Genomic DNA, 19,993 nt, shown 5'->3' on the forward strand with positions numbered 1-19,993 from the left:
TTTAAATCTGATAATCTAGAAACCCATCTTTTATAATAGATTTTAATTGAATATTTTCCTTCTGACCCAGCAGGAGAAATACATAATCCAAATGGCTGTCATTTTATTTTATTTCCGAAGTTCTTTTTCCTCCTGAAAAAAAATTTATTTTTCAACTTTAAAGTCCTTAGGAATTATTTTTTTGGTGTAATTTATCCGCTCTGCCCCAAGTGGTTTTGAAATGTTCATAATTCCTCTCAGATGATCTCTTCTGGCTTTTAAAGACAAAGAAAATATCTATAGTTTCACTTTGAAGCTCTTGAGAAAAAATTCCTGGGAGCTTACCATGTGGTAAAGGAATTTAAAATAAAAAAGATACATTCGGATTTGGAAACAGGGCTGTCAATTGGACCCACCGATTACCTGCAGGATGAGAAGGATCATTTACTACAACTTCCTACGCCCTCATGGGATCTCAGCGTTGTCCGTCACCCATCACCGCTGCAGGTGTGTTTAAGAAATCCCCTTCCTCCTGCACGTTTCATGAGCACCCTGCTTCCAAAGGTTTGCAAAACTCTTTTGGTAGGTACATCACGCTATGCCAAAAACAGAACTGAGAGCATCTGACAGCCTTTCCTTTCCTCACAAAACTTACTATCACCAGACCCCAAAGATGTACAGAAACCCCGCAGACTTTCTGCTACCAGCCAGGTTTCTTGGCCTTCCCCAATCAATAGAAATTGACTAGAGGCCAGACAAGAAATTCATACAAGGCTTTGTTGGGGCCCCTGCTGCAGCAGATGGGAGAGCAATCAACAGGTTCCCTTGCTTGTTCTCCTCCTGAGGGGAGGCAAGCTTATTTCTTATACGGGGTGAGGGTAGGTGTGTGTCCAGGGGTCGGGCCAGAGGGGTGGCTTAGGTGTTTTGCCCACCCCTTAGAGGGTGGTGTGTGCAGGGGGCATGCGCAGTACCCTGCTTTTGCTCCTGACACGCTGTTTTTGCTCCCGGGCTCTTCAAAATTGGCAGTTGGGTTTTTTGGTCTCTTTGTATCTTTTAGGTCCAGAATTTGCCCCAACTGCTCATGCACGCAGTTATTTTTAGTCCCGAACAGCTTCTTTGTATTTTGTTGCTGGAGGAGAGGTGTGTCCAGGTGCAAGCACTGCTGCAAAGGGGCCCACGTCCCAGCAAAGGGTCCCAGGTCCCAGCCTGTCGCATTTCCATACCACTCAGTATCCACACGTTCAGATGTCCTCTCATAGACCTAGTAGTGCATTTTATTCAAGTCAATTCCATTTGGTTGCTTTTTCTTTTTCTGATATATTTTTATAACGCTGCACAAGATGATTGATCCCAGTCATCTCTTCAACAGCCATGAAACCCGAGAACCTCTTTTTTTTTTTTTTTTGAGAACCTCTCTTTAATTAAACCTCCTGGATTAGGACCGCCCTCCTTCCCAACTCCAAAAATGCTACTACAGCAGAGCTCAAGGTCAGTCAGCAGCCAGGCGTGGCCAAGAGGGCTGGCTCCCTGCGGGCTGGACAGTAGGGACCCACAGCAGAGACAGCCTTGGGTGAGAATCAGGTCTGCTTGGTTCCAGGAGAGGGCTTGGATCCACCAGAGAGCCGGGGCCGGCAGCTTTGGGTGCTCCTGGGAGGACCTGCGGAATCCCTCCCTGTCCCTGGGGACACAGAGCAGTCCCTTCTGGGGCATCACAAGGCACAGCCAGCCTGTCTGTTGGACCTGAGCCCTGGGGGTGATTAGAGCTGCAACGAGGCAAGGGGATAAACTTCCCTCTTGGTACTGCATTTGCAGCATCTCGTACGTTTTGGTATGTTGTGTTTCCAGTTTTGTTTGTCTCAGGATATTTTTTTAAAATTCCCTTTTGATTCCCTGCTTGACCCAATAGTTGTTCAAGAGTGTGTTGTTTAGTTTCCACGTATAAGTGAATTTTTGTTTTCTTACTGTTACTGATTTCTAGTTTCATTCCATTATGGTCAGAAAAGATGGCTGGGATCATTTCAGATGAATGGATAAAGAAAATGAGGTCTGTTCCTACCATGGAATATTACTCAGCCTTTAAGAAGAAGGAAATCCTGCCGTTTGAGACTTGGATGAAGCTGGTGGGTATGATGCTAAGTGACACGAGCCAGACAGAGGAGGACAAATACAGTATGATCTCACTTATATGTGGAATCTAAAAATGTTGAACTCAGTAAAGCAGAGAATAGAATGGTGGTTGCCATGGGCTGGGGGGCAGGGGGGAGATGTTGGTGGAGGGGTGCAAAGTTTCAGTTACACAGGATGAATCAGTTCTGGAGATCGAATGACAGTGTATGACTATAATGAATAATACTGTATTCCGTACTTGAAATTCACTAAGAGAGTTGCTCGTAAGTGTTCTCACCACCACCAAAAAAACTGCGTGAGGTGATGGATGGATTAATTAGCTTGACTGTGGTAATCATTTTACAGTGTATACATACATCAAAACGTCACGCTGTATACCTTAAGTATATACAGTTTCTGTCAATTATATCTCAGTAAAGCTGGGGAAAATGTGGAACTTAATAAATTTTATATTGAAGTTTGGGGAGAAAAACAAAGACAAAGAGAAAATAGGCACCCGAAGGAAACCAACAGCCGGGAGTAAGAGCCTGCAATTTGCTCAGAATCACAGGAGTCAAACCACAACCTGCACAGCAACATGAAAAAGAAAAAACAATAAGAGCATTAAAAAAAATCAGATGTGAAAGAAAATACTTTCTTGAAGTAGGAAACATGATTTTAAATTTAAAACAAGTTGGAGGAGAGGAGGAAAACCTGGGAAACCAAATGGAAGAGAGAACGCAAAACACAAAGCAAGAATAGCAAACAGAAATCATGCAGGGAAAACCCAGAGCCTAGGAGGAGAGAGACCCAGGAGACATCATATGGGAATAATACAAAGCCTAGAAGGAAAAAAGCAACACATGGAGGAGAAACCATAATTTTAAAACGAGAAAGAAATTTTTCCGTGGTTTGAAGACAGACTTGGGTTTGAAAGGGCTCGTGGAGTTCCAGGCAGGAATGATGGAAAAAATCAGACATCTAGGCATAGCCTGGGAAGATTCCTGAATTCCATGATTAAAGGGAAAACTCTTATGAGCTTCCCGAATGAGAGAACAAGTTAAGAGAATCGGCCTGGAACCACACATTTTTAAAGTTAGAAAAGAGAAAAGCATCCTGTGCCAGCCAAGGTGCCCTTTACATACCTGGGATAGAAGAAGCTCAAAGGTCCAGAGACTCTCCCTGGACCCCGTGGAAAATGCCTGACAAAGGAATCTAATCAGGTAATAAAAGAGTCAGTTTGGAGATGAGGTGAAGAAAGGAGGAAGCCATCCATGGTAGCTGAGAAGCTACCGATTTATGTATAGTTAGCTCCAAACGGATAATGACAGATGAGATGGAATTTGTAATATAAGCACTAAATAAGTTAAGAAACAAAACAAAACAAAACAGAAGAGAGATGCGATAAGACCCATTGCTAACCTACAACTGAAAGTGCTGAATTACCTTGACAAAAGGTAGGAGTTGAGGAGGGGGGAAAGGGCCAGCAAAAGCATTTAAAATATTTCTTATTGGGTGGGGCAGAAGGAAGAAGGAAAAAAGAGACCCTGGGTGGGAGGAATTGATTGGTACTTTGTTGACATATAATAGAAAGTGTTTTTTTTTGTTGGTTGGTTGGTTTGTATTTTATGAAAACCAGAAAAGGAAAGGTCAGGACCGTGGAAGGCAACATACAGTAAAGCTTCCAAAATGAGAAAGCAAAAGAGGAAAGACCAGCATCTATTGTCAGTTGTTCCATCTGTTCCTTTTTTTTTTAATTAAAAAAAATATATTTTATTATGGAAACTTCTAAACACACACTACAAGAGAGAGAATAAGACAAGGACTCTCCATGGACCCACTCCAGGGTTCAATACTCATTTTTTTTTAAGCTGGGGATATTTGATTATCACAAACCCTGTACCATTTCAGTTTTTAGTTTTCCCAGCAGTTTATTTAGAATTTGCACACTTTTGTAGAAACTGGCACTCCTCCTCAATGATCAAAACATTTCTTCTCCTTTAGTTCTTACTCTGATCTCCAAGAACTCCAAAAGTACACCGTCAGAAAAAGACAAGGCACGATCTTTTCCTGGTAAATATTTTAGCTTCTTCAAGATTGACTTTTTTATGACAGAAAACTGGCAAACACAAAATGCTAAATCTTTCCGATTTCCAAGATTTAAAAATCCTGAAGTTTGCACAAAACTTGTGGATTTTTTTGACAGGCTATATTAACCCGTGTTTACCTTCACTAAGTAAGTGACACTTGGCTTGGAATGGTATCAATCACTCGACTTTGGTGCTAGGTGTTAAGGATTCTGGAAAACTCTGTACCATCACTTAACTCCCTGGATAGCCTCTAGATCCTTGGTGGAAAATGACAACAGACTGCACTTAAAATAATCACAATTACCAAGAAAGAAACCACAGCCAACGTTGGTTAAGATGTCAAAAAGTGAAGAAGAATGAAAAATGTTTGCAAGCACAGAGCTAGGCAGGCCAGGCGGGTGGGCAGGCTGATGACACCAGCCAGGTAGGAAGGGCCACGGAAATGCCAGCACCAGTTGGGTTGTTCCCAAACGTTCCTATTTTCCTTTGTTTTTTCTTTTCTTTCAAGTTGAAAACCTGTGGGGTTTTTTGGGGTTTTTTTTAACATTGCCACAAAACATATAGCAAAGCCGTGTTTACTAATTTACACACCTGGTTTCAGGTACTTTTTGAAGGCACTGTCATGTTTCTGCTGATTCTAAATTTGTTTTCCTCTGGGAACCTGGGTGAGGGAGCACCCAACCTTTAGGCCCTCAGGTCCCTCCTCCCCGGATCTGCACTCACAGCCCGGGATACACCCTATGAGCCTCGGTTTGGGCCCCGCCCTCCAGCTGTGGAGGGCTGTGGCCGGTGGAAAGTCACGGGGGCCTGGCGGCCCCTGCACACCCTGTGATCCAGACTCTCCAGGGCCCTTTCCTTGCCACCCTTCCTCAAACCTGCACTTCTCGTTGGCCCTGCCTAAACACTCCTCCATCCTCACCCCACATCCAGGGGGAGAACCTCAGCTGCCATTTAGCACAAGGAGCCCCTCCGCCTCTCCCCACTGCACCTGCAGGTGCCCTGCTTCCCGCACCCCCCTGGCCCTCCTCTTCCATCCTCTTCCTTGGGCCTGGGTCCTGTCCCTTTGGGGGCCTCGCTCCCCTTCCTCTGGGCCTCCAACCTCTCCCTCTACCTGGCTCCTTCCCCCACAGGCACCGTCTCCACTCCTCACCCCTTCATCCTGTTTCAGCCCAGCTTGGTCCAGGCCAAGGGCCCCACTGCCCTCTCGTTTGGTCAGGAAATCCAAGCCCTCACTTGTTGCTATTCTGAGTCTCCTTCTGAAAATGTCTCCCCTCCTGGTCTCAGCTGGCATCTCTCCCCACTCCCCACTTTCAAGTGCCTTCTGCTCCTCTGACCTCATCTTTTTTTTTTTTTTTTTTGCGGTACGCAGGCCTCTCACTGCTGTGGCCTCTCCCGTTGCGGAGCACAGGCTCTGGACGCGCAGGCTCAGGGGCCATGGCTCACGGGCCCAGCTGCTCCGTGGCACGTGGGATCCTCCCGGACCGGGGCACGAACCCGTGTGCCCTGCATCAGCAGGCGGACTCTCAACCACTGCGCCACCGGGGAAGCCCTGACCTCATCTTTCTTATCTCCTTCACTGACTCTTGTTCCTCGGTTTTTACCTTAAACGTCCCAGCTTTCTTTTCACACCACACAGACTCCTTTGGAGAGGGATCTCTTCATTCCCGTGGTCTTAACTTTTGCCAATAGTTAACTTCTCTCCAATTTTGGACCAACCAGATCAGGCAGGTTATGAACCTTCAATTTGTTTTTGTTATGAAAACTTTTTCGTGGGGGTGGGGGGGAAGTCTTCATTTCCCCCTGTGTTAGGAGCCATCAGCCCCTTCCGGGGAGGGTGCCCCTCCCCAGGACAGAGTGTAGCCATCTCCTACCTCCTCCTGGGAATGCCACCCGCCTGGACCTTGGGTGTCTAAAGTCAGAGCCCTCCAGGTGGGGGAAACCACTTTTTCTGTTGCTGACGATTTGGGTTCTGGATATGATGGGCAATCATGGCTCTTCCTTATTATGGGAAAAGGAGAAGGAAGTTTGGGGAGGAGAGAGGGAGGGAGAGACTCGGGGGGAGAGCGAGGAGAGGGGAAAGGATGAGGACACAGTGACCCAAAGCAGAAAGGGTGGGTGGTGGTAGAACACTTGCCTGGGAGGTGCCAGCTCAGTGGAACAAAGGGCGGCTCGGGGCCTCAGCCAGCTGCCCAGGTAGAAGGAACCCTCACGACCTCTGACCTGGTGACCTCTCCCCCAGTATCTGGGAGGAGTGAGGTCCCCAGGACCACTAATTGGCCACCATCCATGTGGGATGGTGTGTATGGGGGGGCTCTGATCTTGCCCTAGGGGCACACAGCCCCCCACCTCAGCTGGGAAGGAGCAATGGACAAACAGGACACCCAACTCCTCCAGGGCACCTGCAGGCACCTCCAAGTCAAGGTGACTGCCCTCCACACTTTTGTCTCCTCTCTGCCCTTGTCACAGCAAAAAAAGACCCCCAAGCCAGAAAACTGGAGTCCTCCTGGAGCCCCTCAAAAGTCACTGAGGCTCCCTGTTCTCCTAATCCTCCCGGACGCTTTCCACTCCCTTCCATCCTTTTTTTTTTTTTTTTTTTAATTTATTTTTGTCCGCGTTGGGTCTTCATTGCTGCGCACGGGCTTTCTCTAGTTGTGGCGAACGGGGTCGACTCTTCATTGAGGTGCGCGGGCTTCTCCTTGCAGTGGCTTCTCCTTACAGAGCACAGGCTTTAGGCGCGCGGGCTCAGTAGTTGTGGCTCACGGGCTTAGTTGCTCCGCGGCATGTGGGATCTTCCCGGACCAAGGATTGAACCCGTGTCCCCTGCATTGGCAGGCGGATTCTTTTTTTTTTGTGGTACACGGGCCTCTCACTGTTGTGGCCTCTCCCGTTGCGGAGCACAGGCTCAGCGGCCATGGCTCACGGGCCCAGCCACTCTGTGGCATGTGGGATCTTCCTGGACCGGGGAACGAACCCGCATCCCCTGCATCGGCAGGCGGACTCTCAACCACTGCGTCACCAGGGAAGCCCTTGGCAGGTGGATTCTTAACCACTGTGCCACCAGGGAGGTCCCTCCCTTCCACCCTGACTGCACGCAGCAGTTCCGGCCTGCGCCCTTGGTGTCAGCACAGCCTGCTGCCCTGTCTCCCTCCCATCACCCACCCGGGGACTCCATGGCCGGTAGGTGAGGGAGACAAAGGGGGCATGGGAGGAGGAGGTCTGAGGGAAGGGGCCTGCAATTGCAGACGCACTCAGTAGTGGTTGGACCACATGGGCAGTGATGAGACGCAGCAGGGGAGGAGGGTGCCCTAATCCCAGCACAGCCCCCGGACGGCAGAGGGGAGGGAGGGATAAAGTCCCACCGTGGGAGCCTCCTGCCTGGCCTTTCCCAAAGGAACTGGGGCTGCCGGCCAACATCAGTGCAGCCAGGAATGTGGGAGCCCCTGGCTGCGGAGGCTCAACCTGGGGAAGGCCCCATTGGTCACATGGTGGGTGGCAAGAGCAGGTGTGTGGGCCGCTGTGGCTGGGGGTCAGAGAGGTCAGACCCTGGCTGGAAGCCCTTTGAATAGTTGCCAGAGGTACTGTCTAGCACTAAGTATGAAACAGGCAGGGAGACAAAGCCTGGGACCTCGCAGTGGTGCTGGCCCATGACTCTGACCTTGGCCCTGACCCAGCTCTTGGAAGCCTGGTAACTCTCCCTTCAAATGCCTGTCCTCTCTTATCCTCAGCATCTCTTGCCTGGACCACCACCTTCCCCACTGTACCCTCATGGCTACAGGGGGACCCACAGTTCATCCACTCAGCAAACACAGGCAGGAGGTGGCACCTGCATCACGGACTATCTCTTGGGAGGGCAGCTCGATGCAGAAAGACAATGACCATGGCACGTGGGATTCACAGTTGGATTCACAGGGTGAAGACCAAGCATCTCTGTGCACCACCCCCAAGTCCTCAGCCTGAAAACGGCCCTCCCCATCCCAGAAACATCCCCTCCAGAGAGCCCCACTCTCATTGGAGCTCACGCCCCACCAGGGATTCTCTTGCCCCTCCCCCTCCCCAGGTCCCTCTCCTGGCCTCCCCACCAACCCACCAACCCCAGGCTTCTCCCGACTCTCGGCCACCTCTGCCTCTCAGTCCCAGGTGCCTTGAGCACAGAGCCTGGGGCCCACCTGTCTGTGCTTGCAGCAGGGAGCCGGTGCACAGCAGAGGTCCCTGCGTTAGGAATTAAGGCAGAGCAGGTCTGAGATCAGGGCAGTGTCTGGGTAGAGGTCAGGTTCTGCCTACCCAAGCATGAGTTTTCCATGGCAACGACCACCCCTTCCTCCCCGGCCTGGCTCAGCCTCTCTGCACCCGCCCATCCCATGCCTGCCTCCTCTGTAAGCAGTGGTAATCCCGTGTGGTTTTTACTCTGGTGTCCATGAATAGGAGAGAGAGGAAAGCAGGCCAGTCTTCCCAGGGCCTTGCATCCGCCCCGCCAGCGGGAGCAGCTCCCGGGCCGCCTGCTGGAAGCAGGCCAGCTTGCCATCCACTCCCATCGGCGCCCACCTTCACCGAGGCCTCCTGCTCAGGACAGCCTGGCTGTGGCTGCCCTGTGGCCGCACGTGGAATGCAGACCCCTGCCCCGTACGGCTCATGACACCCTCCTCTCTCCCCACGCTTGACCACACGTGGTCACCCAGCCCCACCCTAACGTGCCGTCTGACGTTTGGTCTGCCTGGCGCCTTCCAGAATCCTCCCCACACCCGCAGACTGCAACAAGGCCTGTCAGCTCTCTGTCCTGAAAGCCTTTGGGATTCACCCCGTTCCCCCCGCTCCCCCCACCCAATCCCCCTCCCCATTCCTGTCAGCCTGGTGGTTGAATGTTGCAGGCGCTGCCTCCCTGGCACCCTGCCTGCTCAGAGCAGTGGTAGCCAAGGGACATTTTTGGAGGCAGTTCTGTATGTGTCGTTCCCCTGCCGTAAAGTCCAGACTCTTTGGGGGGGATTCAAGGCCCCTCTTTTCTGGCGCCTGCCAGTCTCTCTTGGGGCCGGGCCCCCCACTGGAGCTCTGCCGGGCTCCCCAAACCCACAGGCCGTCTCCTGCCCCCAGGCCTTGCACATGCTGCGCCCGCCACCTGGATACTTTCTCCCCACAGTTGATCTCTGGTGGTGGCTGTCTGTGGAGATGTCTCTGATCCTTTCTCCCAACTCTGGTCACTTCTTCCTCTGCGATCCCATACCTCCCTGTGGTGCTTGACATAATGAGTATCACATTCATTATCCCTCTCTGATTGCAGGGCTGTCTCCCTGTCTTGGGTTGGGTTTCCCAGAAGCACAGCTGGAAATACGGATTCAGGAACATGAGATTTATGAAGGGAGGCCTCCCAGGAGAAATGCATATGGGAGGGAGGGAGGGAGGGAGGGAAGCAGCAGAGGGAAGGGGCAGAGCAAGAAAGGGATCCCAGGTGGAGTCTAGATGTGGCCTGATTGGGGGGCAGGGGTGCTCTGGGATATAACCACACGGCTGGACTGTCCCCTTGAGGTGAGGAGGCCAGCTCGTCATATCCCTTTATCAGACAGTCACTGGCTGTGGGATGGGAGGGTTTGGAACTTCCCAGGGGAGGCGGCTCTCATTAGCCAATAGCAATCTGCAGGAGGGGCAGCTGTGGGTATTAGGCATTAGCAGTGGGCGTAGGGGGTGGGGATTGTGAGTGCTGTGGCCAGGGACAGGGGGTCTGGCTGGGTACCACCAGCATCCACCACACCCCCTGTCAAGTGAGACCTCTCACAGATTCTGAATGAACGAGGAGTATGTGGATTCTTGACCCATCCAACCCTGACCTTCCCCAAGCCCACAGCTGCGATGTTGTCCTTGGAGGTCCCGCATTTCAGTGAGTGAAAGGTGTCTCTTATGTGCCTGGCTGTGCAGACGGGGCCTTTAGCCAATGTTCTCAATTAGTCCTCGTAGTCGACCATTTTACAGATGAGAAGACACAGGCTCAGAGGGGTGAAGTGCCTCCGTGAAGGTCACGGGACTTGTGATTGGAGGTCTGATCGACTCCCCGTCTGGTTCCTTCCATCAGTGTGTGAAAGGCCTCAGAGCTGAGCCCCTCCTGCCCACCATAGAGACTAGTCCCGGGTCATCTCTCAGCCCCACAGCCTGGCTCAGCTAAACCCTGGATCCCCAAGGGCCACATCTGGCATTTGCAATGGTCGGGAGGCCCACACATGTATTTTGCATATTATTTGCATAATGATCGCATCTGGTTTGCATGTGTCCATGCTGAGGACCCGTCAGCACTGCACAATTTTTTTTTAAAAGAAGATGTTGGGGGTAGGAATTTAGTAATTTATTTATTTATTTTTGCTGTGTTGGGTCTTCGTTTCTGTGCGAGGGCTTTCTCTAGTTGTGGCAAGCGGGGACCACTCTTCATCGCCGTGCGCGGGCCTCTGACTATCGCGGCCTCTCTCGTTGCGGAGCACAGGCTCCAGACGCGCAGGCTCAGGAGTTGTGGCTCACGGGCCTAGTTGCTCCACGGCATACGGGATCCTCCCAGACCAGGGCTCGAACCCGTGTGCCCTGCATTAGCAGGCAGATTCTCAACCACTGCACCACCAGGGAAGCCCAGCTGCACAATTTTTAAGTTGCTTCTAAGCAACTCTAATAAGTCCATCACCCGGGCTTTACTGAGTCCAATTTCCCTGATTTCTGGACTCTCTCTCAGGCCCTCACCTTGGGGCTGCATAACTACCCACTCCAGGTCGCAGAGAGGCCATGCTTCTGCCCAGCTGGAAGGGGTCACTCCAAGCTCCTGCTCTGAAACGCATGTGGATTTGACAGTAACCTCTTTTGAAGGTGTGGGTGTAATCAAAATGGCAGCTGGGCTTTGAGCATGCTAATGTTTATGTTGAGGAGAGAGTGGGCCCAGGTAGAGCCTTGCTACACAGCACTTCCAAAGGTGCCTCACGTGCAGCAAGGCTGAGCTGCACAGGTGGCTTGGGGAAGGGGGAGGCGTGCTTCTCCCAGTGGCAAGGGCTCATCTGCGATGGGAAGGGCTTGTGCCAGAAAGTCAGCAGTTTCACTGCTATTTCTGTCTCTTTCAGGGGAGCTACATTCCAGAAAATTTTGTGAGGCTCTCCATGATCTTATGTGGTGGGGCCTCAATGAAAAAGGAGAGCACATCCTGAGGCAGGTGGATGGAGCCCGAAGAGGGGAGAGGAACCGCCTCAGATTCTGAGAAGTGCGTGGAGGCAGGCAATGGGATGCCAGGCTCCACAGGAGCTATGTGTGAACTCACCATCTGTCTCACTGCAGCTTCCTGGGATCCAGTCCCTCGTCTTCTCTGCCCTTAGGACACAGTTCTTCCTTCTGCCCCAGGGAGGCTGTGGAAGAAGGAAGGAAGCTCCAGAGTCTGGCAGAGGTGCCCACTTGCGCTTGCCCCGCTGAACCCTAACTGCAAGACTACACTCATTCCTGTCCAGGTTTATCTTGTCATCCTGATGGCATCCTCCATTTTTTTCCTGAAGAGAGAGGTGGCACATCTGTCACCAGTGGCTAATGAAAGTTGGGAAAATCTGCTTCTGCACGTGTCTGGAAGTGGACTGGGGTAGACAGGATGTGTCTGGATATGGCTGTGGATATGGGAACAGAAAGCCTGATCCTGTGTGTGGCCCCTCAGCCCACCTCCATCCAGGTGCGGAAACTCCAGCCCGAGGGGGGGGAGGACACGACCATCTGTCTTCCTCCCTTGCCTCTGGCCTCCCTAGGTTTCCTGTCTGGCAGATGCAAAGTAGCCTCATCATCTGTGGGGGGAGGGGGAGAACCTCAGCCGCTGGCTGGATACAGCCAAGACCCCAAGCATCTCCTCCACCCATGTCCTCCTCCCCTACCAGGATGTGGCCCCAGTGCTGGCTCCCGAAACTGTTCCAATTAGAGAGGGAGCGTGGTGTTTGATGTCAACCACCTGGGGAAGGGGGAAGCAGGGGACCATCTGTCCTTTCGGCCCTTTGTTATGTGGGCTTTTCCAAGTTCAGACAAGGCCCAGCCTCCTCCCTCTGAGTTGTGGGTCCCACATCTGGGTTGAGGAAGGGAGTGAGAGGAAGGGGTGGGACCCCTTGGAAAAGGATCAGAGCTCTGGGGCAGGGAGGTGGGGAGTTTTTTCCAGAGCCGGATGGGCAGTGCTGCCAGGCAGTCAGAACCCAGCCTAGGGGGAAGAGCCAGGCTCTGCTCATCTTCCACTCAGATGTCTCTCACTTTCTGAGAAGTAGAAATTCAGTGGCTACAAGATCAAGATCATGTTATGCGTACTGTGTCTCTTGCCCAGTGAGATGGACGTCTTTGTTAAAGTCTGGAGCACACTGGGTGGATTTGTGGTGGAGGATGAAGACTGTCTTAGGCTTCATTTGCTGGGATCAGAAACCCACTGGAGCTGGCTCAAGTGAAGTGGGTTATGGAGGCAGACAGAGGAAGCCAGTCACCAAATGGCAACTCACCGTACTTCTCCCTGAGTACATAGCCCCTCCACTCTGCCCCATTCTCCTCCTGCAAGCTCTCCTCCTCAGCTTCCCCATAACTCCCGCGGAGCTATGGCTACAGGGTGCCCTGGCCTGTCCTCTCACTAACCCCTCAGGGACCCTGTAGTGGGTTGAATGGCGTTCCCGCAAAATTCATGTCCACCTAGAACCTTAGAATGGGACCTTATTTGGAAATAGGGTCTCTGAAGATGTAATTACTTAAGATGAGGTCAGACTGGATTAGACTGGGACCTAAATTCAATGACAGGTGACCTCGTAGGAGGAGAGGACCCAGAGACACAGAGAGACGAGGGCCTTGTGAAGAAGGCCATGCAGAGACAAGAGAGAAGGCCACGTAAAGACAGAAACAGACATTGGGAGATGCAGCTACAAGCCAAAGAGTGCCAAGGATGCCAGAAACCACCAGAAGCTGCAAGAGACCAGGAAGGAATCTTCCCTGTGGCCCTGCTGACACCTTGATTTCAGACTTCTAGCCTCTAGGATTGTGGAAGAATACATTTCTGTTGTTTGAAGCCACTATATTTGTAGTAATTTGTTACAGCAGCCCTAGGAAACAAATAGAGTCTCCACCTGGAAGCCGGATCGCCCTCAGCCTCTGCGTTTCAATTTCAAAACCCAGGAGAGAGAACAATTGGCCTGCTTGGCTCATGTGTGCGCCGGCCTCACCCCTGCTCCAAGACCCGCAAGCCAGCACGGCTGGGAGAGGGCAGGGGTGCAGATGTGGGCTTCAGACCTGCCCTAGTCCAGCACCCCTGATAGCATCGCTTTCCCCAAAGGGTGTGAATTCACATCTCAAAGTCCGGTTGGAGAGAGGCCTCTCCAGGTGTGCCTCAGAGTTCTGTGCTTTCTGCACACCTGTCTTTACTTGGGGAAAGACCCAGGTGGCTGTGATCATCTGTGTGGATAAGATCAAGCCAGGAAGAAGCGGCAGTCTGTTGGAGGACAGAAGCAGGACTCGAAAGGCTTTTTGCAGCTTAGAAAGCCAACAAGATGACATTGAATGAGGATGGCTGTAAAGGTCAACTCTTGGGTTCCAAGAGTCAGTTTCACAAGGGAAATATGGAGGAAGCCTGACTTAACAGCAACTCCTTGTGAGAAAGACCGAAAGGTTTTCTTTGACCAGACGCTGAAAATGGGCCAGTGCTGCAGTCCAGCCTGCTAAGAGCTTTAGTTGCACAAGGAGAAGCAGAGCACCTTTGGCGGGGCTGGAGGGGTGACAGGCGTTCAGGACTCCGTGCAGCCAGAGACCTGAGAGAGACAGAGGTAAGATGCACTCCACCAGGAAACCAGAAGGACAGCCTGGCCACCAAACGGATTGCGGAGGGTTCTCGAGCACAGAGGGGTTAAGTTGTCCGGGGAGGGGTAGGCAGAGTTATCAGATGTCCTGGGCACCCTGGAACAATGACGCTGCGGGGAGGCAGAGCTAGCCAACAGGGATGATCTGGGGCCTATTCCAAGGAAGTGGCTGCGAAGGTGTTGCTGGCCCGTCCCCAAACACGGTCATCTCAGCTTCAGAGCCCCGGGCCGCGGTTCCCGGGCGCACACGGGTTTTTAAGAGCAGTGTGTCCAGCGGGTGGGCGTTCTTAGACGGCCCCGCGTCCAGGCCGGCCCCAGGGTTCTGGCTCTGCTTCTCGCCCGGGTGCACGCGGGAGACAGTGGCGGATGGGTGATGGGTGTGTTTGGGGGGCCTCCCGGGGTAAGACAGCCTGCGCCCCTGCCACTCCGGGGCTGCTCTCTTCTTAACCTCTCGCTCGCGGGCGGCCCCTCGGGCGTCAGCTCGGAGCTGGGGCGGGGGGCCGGCGGCGGAGAGGGGGCCGGCGGAGGAGAGCGACGCGGCCCCAAGTTTATGCTAATCAGCGCAGAGCCCGCCTCCCGCCTCCCCTCGGCGGCCCCAGGCGCGAGCAGCGCCGGCCACTCGGCGGGACGCAGCCGCCGCGAAGCGCCAGGCGGCCGGGCCAGCGAGCTCCGGGGGCCGCGACCGGCGGCGGGACCCGGGCGGGCGAGCGGCGGGTGGGCGGGCGCACACCCGGCGGGGACCCGCGCGGGGCCAGGTGGAGACCCGGGGGCCGCGATGGGTCGCCGCCGCCTGCCGGTCTGGCTGTGCGCCGTCGCGGCGCTTCTCTCGGGGGCGCAGGCCAAGGGCACCCCGCTCCTCGCGCGGCCCGCGCCGCCCGGTGCCTCCCGCTACAGCCTCTACACGACGGGATGGCGCCCGCGGCTGCGCCCGGGGCCGCACAAGTAAGCGCGGGCCGCTCCGCGGGCGGGAAGCGGGAGGGATGGGCCCGGGCGAGGCTCCCACCTGCCCCGGACGCGCGCGGGGGCCCCGGGCACCCCAGGATGAGCCCCCGCCCGGGCGGGCGCCCCACGGTCCGGGGGCCTGCGGGGCTGGCGAAGGAAAAGAAGCCGAGGGGGCCTGGCGCGGCGGCTGGGGTACTGGCAGTGCCCGCGGAAACCTTTCCAGAGAAGTAACATTTTCCAGCTGCTCTGTGTGCAGACTCCGGGCGCAGTGGACCAGGTGGAGGGAGAGGAGGGAGGGAGGGAGGGCGGGCGGTCCGCGACGCGGAGCACGCGGGGCCACCCCCATCCCGTGCCAGGGCCTCTCATCTCTCCCCTGCCCCGCCAGGTGGGAGATGGAGGCCGTGCACCCGGCGGCTCGACCCCTCCCATGCTCAGCCTGGACCCCTGCGACCCTTTGGGAGGCCCAACGTGGATGGGCGGCAGAGCTGGTGGGGGCTCCTGGGTCCTGGGCCCGTGTTGTGGCTCCAGAGCCCAACAGCAGCCCACAGGTGGTCGGCTTATGCCAGGCAGTAGCCTCCCTAGCCCTTGTGTCCTCCCCTGCCTCAGCTTCTGGTCTTTAGTAGCTTCAGGTGAGTTAGGGCCTCTGCCTGGGGTGCTAGCTGAATGTGAACTCTAGCTGAGTTTGAGAGGTATTATAGGAGGAGTGTACCCAGCCCATGGCTGACACTCAGTAGGCCTGGGCACATCAGAGCAGGCTTCCTGGAGGAGGTGGTACAAAAAGTGATCTGAGAGGGAGGAACCAGAAGCAAAGGCAGGAGTGGGAAAACTACAGGGTGGGGGTCAGTCGGGAGGAAAGATGAGAAGTGTGGTCTCAAAGGCAGTATGTTGGGATCTCAGAAGCTTCAGTGCCGAGATGAGGAGTTGAGAGCCAGTGAAGGAGTTGGAGGAGGGTGGGGAGTGTGGCAAGGCTCTTGAGGGGGATCCAGGGTGGGCCTCTTCCCCAGGCAGGGAGGCAGCTGCACTGGGCTCCTGGTTCAGTACAGCACTTACTTAGCCCAGTGACCAGCCCACTGGCGAGGCTGGGATTGGAGAGACCAGCAGTGGGGCAGGACCCCAGGCCAAGGGCCCTGGATCCCAGGAACAAGAAGAAGGGGCAGAGGAGAGATGGGAGTCTGGTCTCCTTCCTAGGCCCACAGCTGGGGGAGGGGAGGAGTAGAAGCCTCAGTGGGCCTGGCACAGGCCAGATATTCCAAGGATGCCATTTCCCCCTGCAGGGCCCTCTGTGCCTACATTGTACACAGGAATGTGACCTGTGTCCTACAGGAGGGAGCGGATAACTACATAAAGGCTGAGTACCGGCAGTGTGGATGGGGGCCCAACTGCCCCGGGACAGTCACGTGAGTGCACCCCCATCTCACCGACTCAGGATCCCTGGGCATAAGCCCCAGGCCTGTCTTCAGCTGAGGGCAGCAGCCAGCCCCACAAGGGTTGTAACTCCTTGGACTCCAAAGAGCCTACCCCTGCCCCAACACAGGCCATTTGGAGGGGGCCGCCGGGGGGCCAGGTCAGGCTTGGTTGGAGCCCCCAAGGGGACCCAGGGGAGGGCTCCCAGGGGAGAAGCAGTGCAAGGCAAGGAAGAAGCAGCAGAGGCACAGGGGGGTGGCTGGGGACAGGGGAGAGCAGAGGATCAACAGCAGCAATGGTTGATCCCTGGGTAGACCCAGGGAGGGTTGTGGTGACCGTGGAGAAGGCAGGCCAAGGGTGAGAGGAGGGAAGCCAGACTTCTGGGGCTTCAGCCAGACAGGTGGGCTGTGAGGACGTGTTGCATGCAGGTGTGATGTACTTGGAGACGTTCAAACATGTGTCTGAAAACAGACCTGTTTATTCCCATGTGTCAGTGGGTAAACAGGTACACGGCTGAACAGGGGAGAGAGTACACGTGGTGAGCTCTGCCCTGCACCCCTGGGCCTTCCCTGCTGTGCTCATAATCAGAGGTGCCATTCCGCCAGCTTCCAGGACCAGAGCTGAATTCCCAGAGTAGGCCAGGAAGGAGGGGAAAGAACTAAGTGGCCCCCAGGTAGGGAGTGGCCCCCAGGCAGTGTGAAGGGCTGCCTGCCCCAGCTCCAGTGCTGTACCCCTCATCCACCCAGAGGGAGGGGCTGGGGTTTTGTCAAAAGTTTTCAAGGTACCCCCAAAGCCAGAGTGGAATTTCTGATGGCAGTATGAGCCACAGGGTGTCCAAGTGGTCTTGGGAGTCTTGAGGCTAAATTCCCACTAGCCTTTCCCCAAGCAAACAAGATGGGGTAGGGCTTCTACCTGCCCCCTCCCCTAACGCATCTCTGAGCCTCTGCAAGGCCTGCTTCCACCCTACCGCCTGTCACCTTAAGCACAGAAGAAGGAAAAATGCTGATGGTGTAGTGAAGCTGGGAGACATCTAGACCTTCTGCCAGTGTCTGGAGTGGCCCTGGACCCCAGCCAGGGGGCAAGGTCACTCGCCAGGAGGCAGGAGCCTCAGCCCACAGGTACAGAGCCCTGCCCTCTGCCCGCCCCTGGCCCAGGTACCGCACAGTGCTCAGACCCAAATACAAGGTGGGCTACAAGACAGTGACCGACCTCGCCTGGCGTTGCTGCCCCGGCCTCGCTGGAGAAGGCTGCCCCGAGCATCTCACGGACCACGCGGCCGCCCCACCTCAGCCGGAGCCTGAGCCCCAGGTTCCCTCGGGGCAGGTGGGCCCAGGCCCCAGGCCCCTTCCTTCTAGCAGAGCAGCCTCCAGCCCCCACGGTGAGTCTGCCCATGGAGACCCTCGCCAAGGTGATCGGTTTCTGGGGACTGACACAAGCTGGCTGAGCCCGATCAGGGCTGGGGAGGGTGCGTCTCGTGTTGGACGTGGGGGTGAGCCCCTAGAGCCCCCTCCCACAGCTGGGGGAACCATACCCAGCAAGGCTGGCTCAGACCAGAAAACCTCTCGGGTGGCCCGGCAACAGGACGAGCTGAGAGAGCCAGGCCAGTGATGACCCTGGGGTTCTCTCCTCCTCTTTCCCAGGAAGGAAAGGCCCAGGGCTGTTTGGTGAACGGCTGGAACGCCTGGAGGGTGATGTCCAGCGCCTGGCACAAGCATATGGTACCCTCAGTGGCCTGGTGGCCAGCCACGAAGACCCCAACAGGGTGACTGGTGGCTCCAACGCTCCTGCTGCCCCTGTGGGCTTTGGGGTCATCCCCGAGGGGTTTGTGAACCCCAGAGACAGAGCTGGAGGACCACTCACTCCTCCTCTGGATGAGATCCTGAGCAAGGTGACAGAGGTGAGCAACACACTCCGGACCAAGGTGCAACTGCTGGACGAGGTGCATGGACTGGCCCTCGGCCATGAGGCTCACCTGCAGCGGCTGCGGGAGAGCCCCCCATCTCCGCTCACCTCCCTGGCGCTGCTGGACGAGTATGTGGACCGACGGCTGCACCGACTCTGGGGGAACCTGCTGGATGGCGTCGAGCAGAAGCTGCAGGGTGTCCAGAATGCGTGCGACCTACAGGTGCAGGAGGTGCGGCAGCAGTTCGAGGAGGGCCAGGCGGCCAGCCGGAGGCTGCACCAGAGCCTGGATGGCCGGGAGCTGGCCCTGCGCCGGGAGCTCTCACAGCTGGGTACCCGGCTGCAGGGCTTGGGCGTGGCTGGCAGGGGCAGCTGCTGTGGCCAGCTGGCCTTGATCAGTACCCGCGTAGACAGCCTCGAGAGGAAGCTGCAGGCAGTGACCGAGGCCCAAAGGGGCCACAGCCCCCCCGACGGGAATGACCTCACACGGCTCTCTGCTGCCATGCTCGAGGGGGGCGTGGATGGGCTGCTGGAGGGCTTGGAGACCGTCAACAGCACAGAGGGTGGAGCCAGGGGCTGCTGTCTGGGGATGCAGGAGGGGGGCTGGGGTGTGCGTGGCTTCCACACCATGCTGGAAGAGCGCGTGCAGAGGCTGGAGGAACGCCTGCTGACGCTGGCTGGGGAGCCGAGCCACGATAGCGCTCCTGCAGGCAGATCGGCTCGCCCGCTCGTGCAGACGGAGCTGGCGGTGCTGGAACAACGGCTGGTTTCACTGGAGGCCTCGTGTACCCCTAGGACCACCCTAGCCATCCTGGACAATCTCGTGGCCGAAGTGAAGGCCTGGCAGAGCCGGAGCGAGGCCCTCCTACGCCAGGTGGCCAGCCATGCGGCCCTGCTCCAGAAGCTCAATGGCACCGTGGCTGAGGTCCAGGGGCAGCTGGCAGAAGCAGCGGGCAACTCCCTCCAAGGCGAGATCACCCTGCTCAAGGTCAACCTGAACTCTGTGAGCAAGTCGCTCACGGGCCTCAGTGACTCTGTCAGCCAGTATTCTGATGCCCTCTTGGCCGCCAACACATCCCTGGATGAGCGGGAACGCAAGGTGGAGGCTGAGGTCCACGCCATCCAGGAGCAGGTCAGCAGCCAAGGCTCGTGGCTTCGGGCCGGACACAGGCAGGTCCTGAGCCTGCGGGGGCAGCTGGAACAACTCAAGGCCGGCGTGGCCAGTGTGGCTGGCAGGCTGAGCCGCTGCCAGGACACGGCCCAGGAACTGCAGCTTGCGGTGGGTCACTTTGACCAGAGGGTGGCGCAAGTGGAAGGTACCTGTGGGAGGCTGGGCCTGCTGGCTGCGGGCCTGGACAGCTTGGCGGCTGAGTCCCTTGGGCCCAGGGAGGGCCTGTGGGACCACGTGGACCAGCTGAACCGCACGCTGGCCCAGCACGCAAAGGACATTGCCCGCCTCCGGGATGACCTGCTGGACTGCCGGGCCCAGCTGGCCGAGCAGGTCCGGGCAGGGCAGGCCGACTAGGTGGGCTGGACAGGCCAACCCCCAGATCCCGCCAACCCTGGGGACCCTCCCCCAGAGCCCAGCCTTGCCTAGCAGTGCCTCCCAGCCTCCCCTGGCCAGCGCGGATGCCATTTCAGAGGGCCTTGAAGGAACAGTGTGGGTCCGGCTCCACCTGACTGCCCAGGCACCAACTGGGCAATTCAGGACTGCGGTCAAGGCCAGGACGTCATGCCTGAAGGCCGGGGTGGCCCCAAGAGACT

The 19,993-nt window shown here is 55.9% G+C and overlaps 1 protein-coding gene and 1 long non-coding RNA gene across 2 annotated transcripts; both read left to right on the plus strand.

Moving 5' to 3' along the window:
• The first annotated feature begins 384 nt into the window (after positions 1 to 384).
• On the plus strand, positions 385 to 4,159 carry LOC132437545 (uncharacterized). The gene is made up of 3 exons (XR_009522070.1): positions 385 to 486; positions 1,958 to 2,099; positions 4,090 to 4,159. It is a non-coding gene; the product is annotated as an uncharacterized lncRNA (long non-coding RNA).
• A 10,582-nt stretch (positions 4,160 to 14,741) lies between these two features.
• Positions 14,742 to 19,754, plus strand: EMILIN3 (elastin microfibril interfacer 3). The gene is made up of 4 exons (XM_060030778.1): positions 14,742 to 14,923; positions 16,198 to 16,320; positions 17,482 to 17,705; positions 17,968 to 19,754. Exons 1-4 carry the CDS (start codon positions 14,757 to 14,759, stop codon positions 19,752 to 19,754), a joined length of 2,301 nt encoding a protein of 766 aa, XP_059886761.1. The 5' UTR covers positions 14,742 to 14,756.
• The last annotated feature ends 239 nt before the right edge of the window (positions 19,755 to 19,993 follow it).

The sequence above is a fragment of the Delphinus delphis genome, chromosome 15, assembly GCF_949987515.2.
Source record: "Delphinus delphis chromosome 15, mDelDel1.2, whole genome shotgun sequence".
Lineage (NCBI taxonomy): Eukaryota > Metazoa > Chordata > Mammalia > Artiodactyla > Delphinidae > Delphinus > Delphinus delphis.

What these genes read in the sequence shown, in the direction of transcription:
- EMILIN3 (XM_060030778.1), top strand. Translation starts at nt 14,757, where the DNA reads ATGGGTCGCCGCCGCCTGCCGGTCTGGCTGTGCGCCGTCGCGGCGCTT. An exon ending in CTGCGCCCGGGGCCGCACAA is followed by an intron (nt 14,924 to 16,197) that starts GTAAGCGCGGGC and finishes TTCCCCCTGCAG; the next exon opens with GGCCCTCTGTGCCTACATTG. An exon ending in AGCAGCCTCCAGCCCCCACG is followed by an intron (nt 17,706 to 17,967) that starts GTGAGTCTGCCC and finishes CCTCTTTCCCAG; the next exon opens with GAAGGAAAGGCCCAGGGCTG.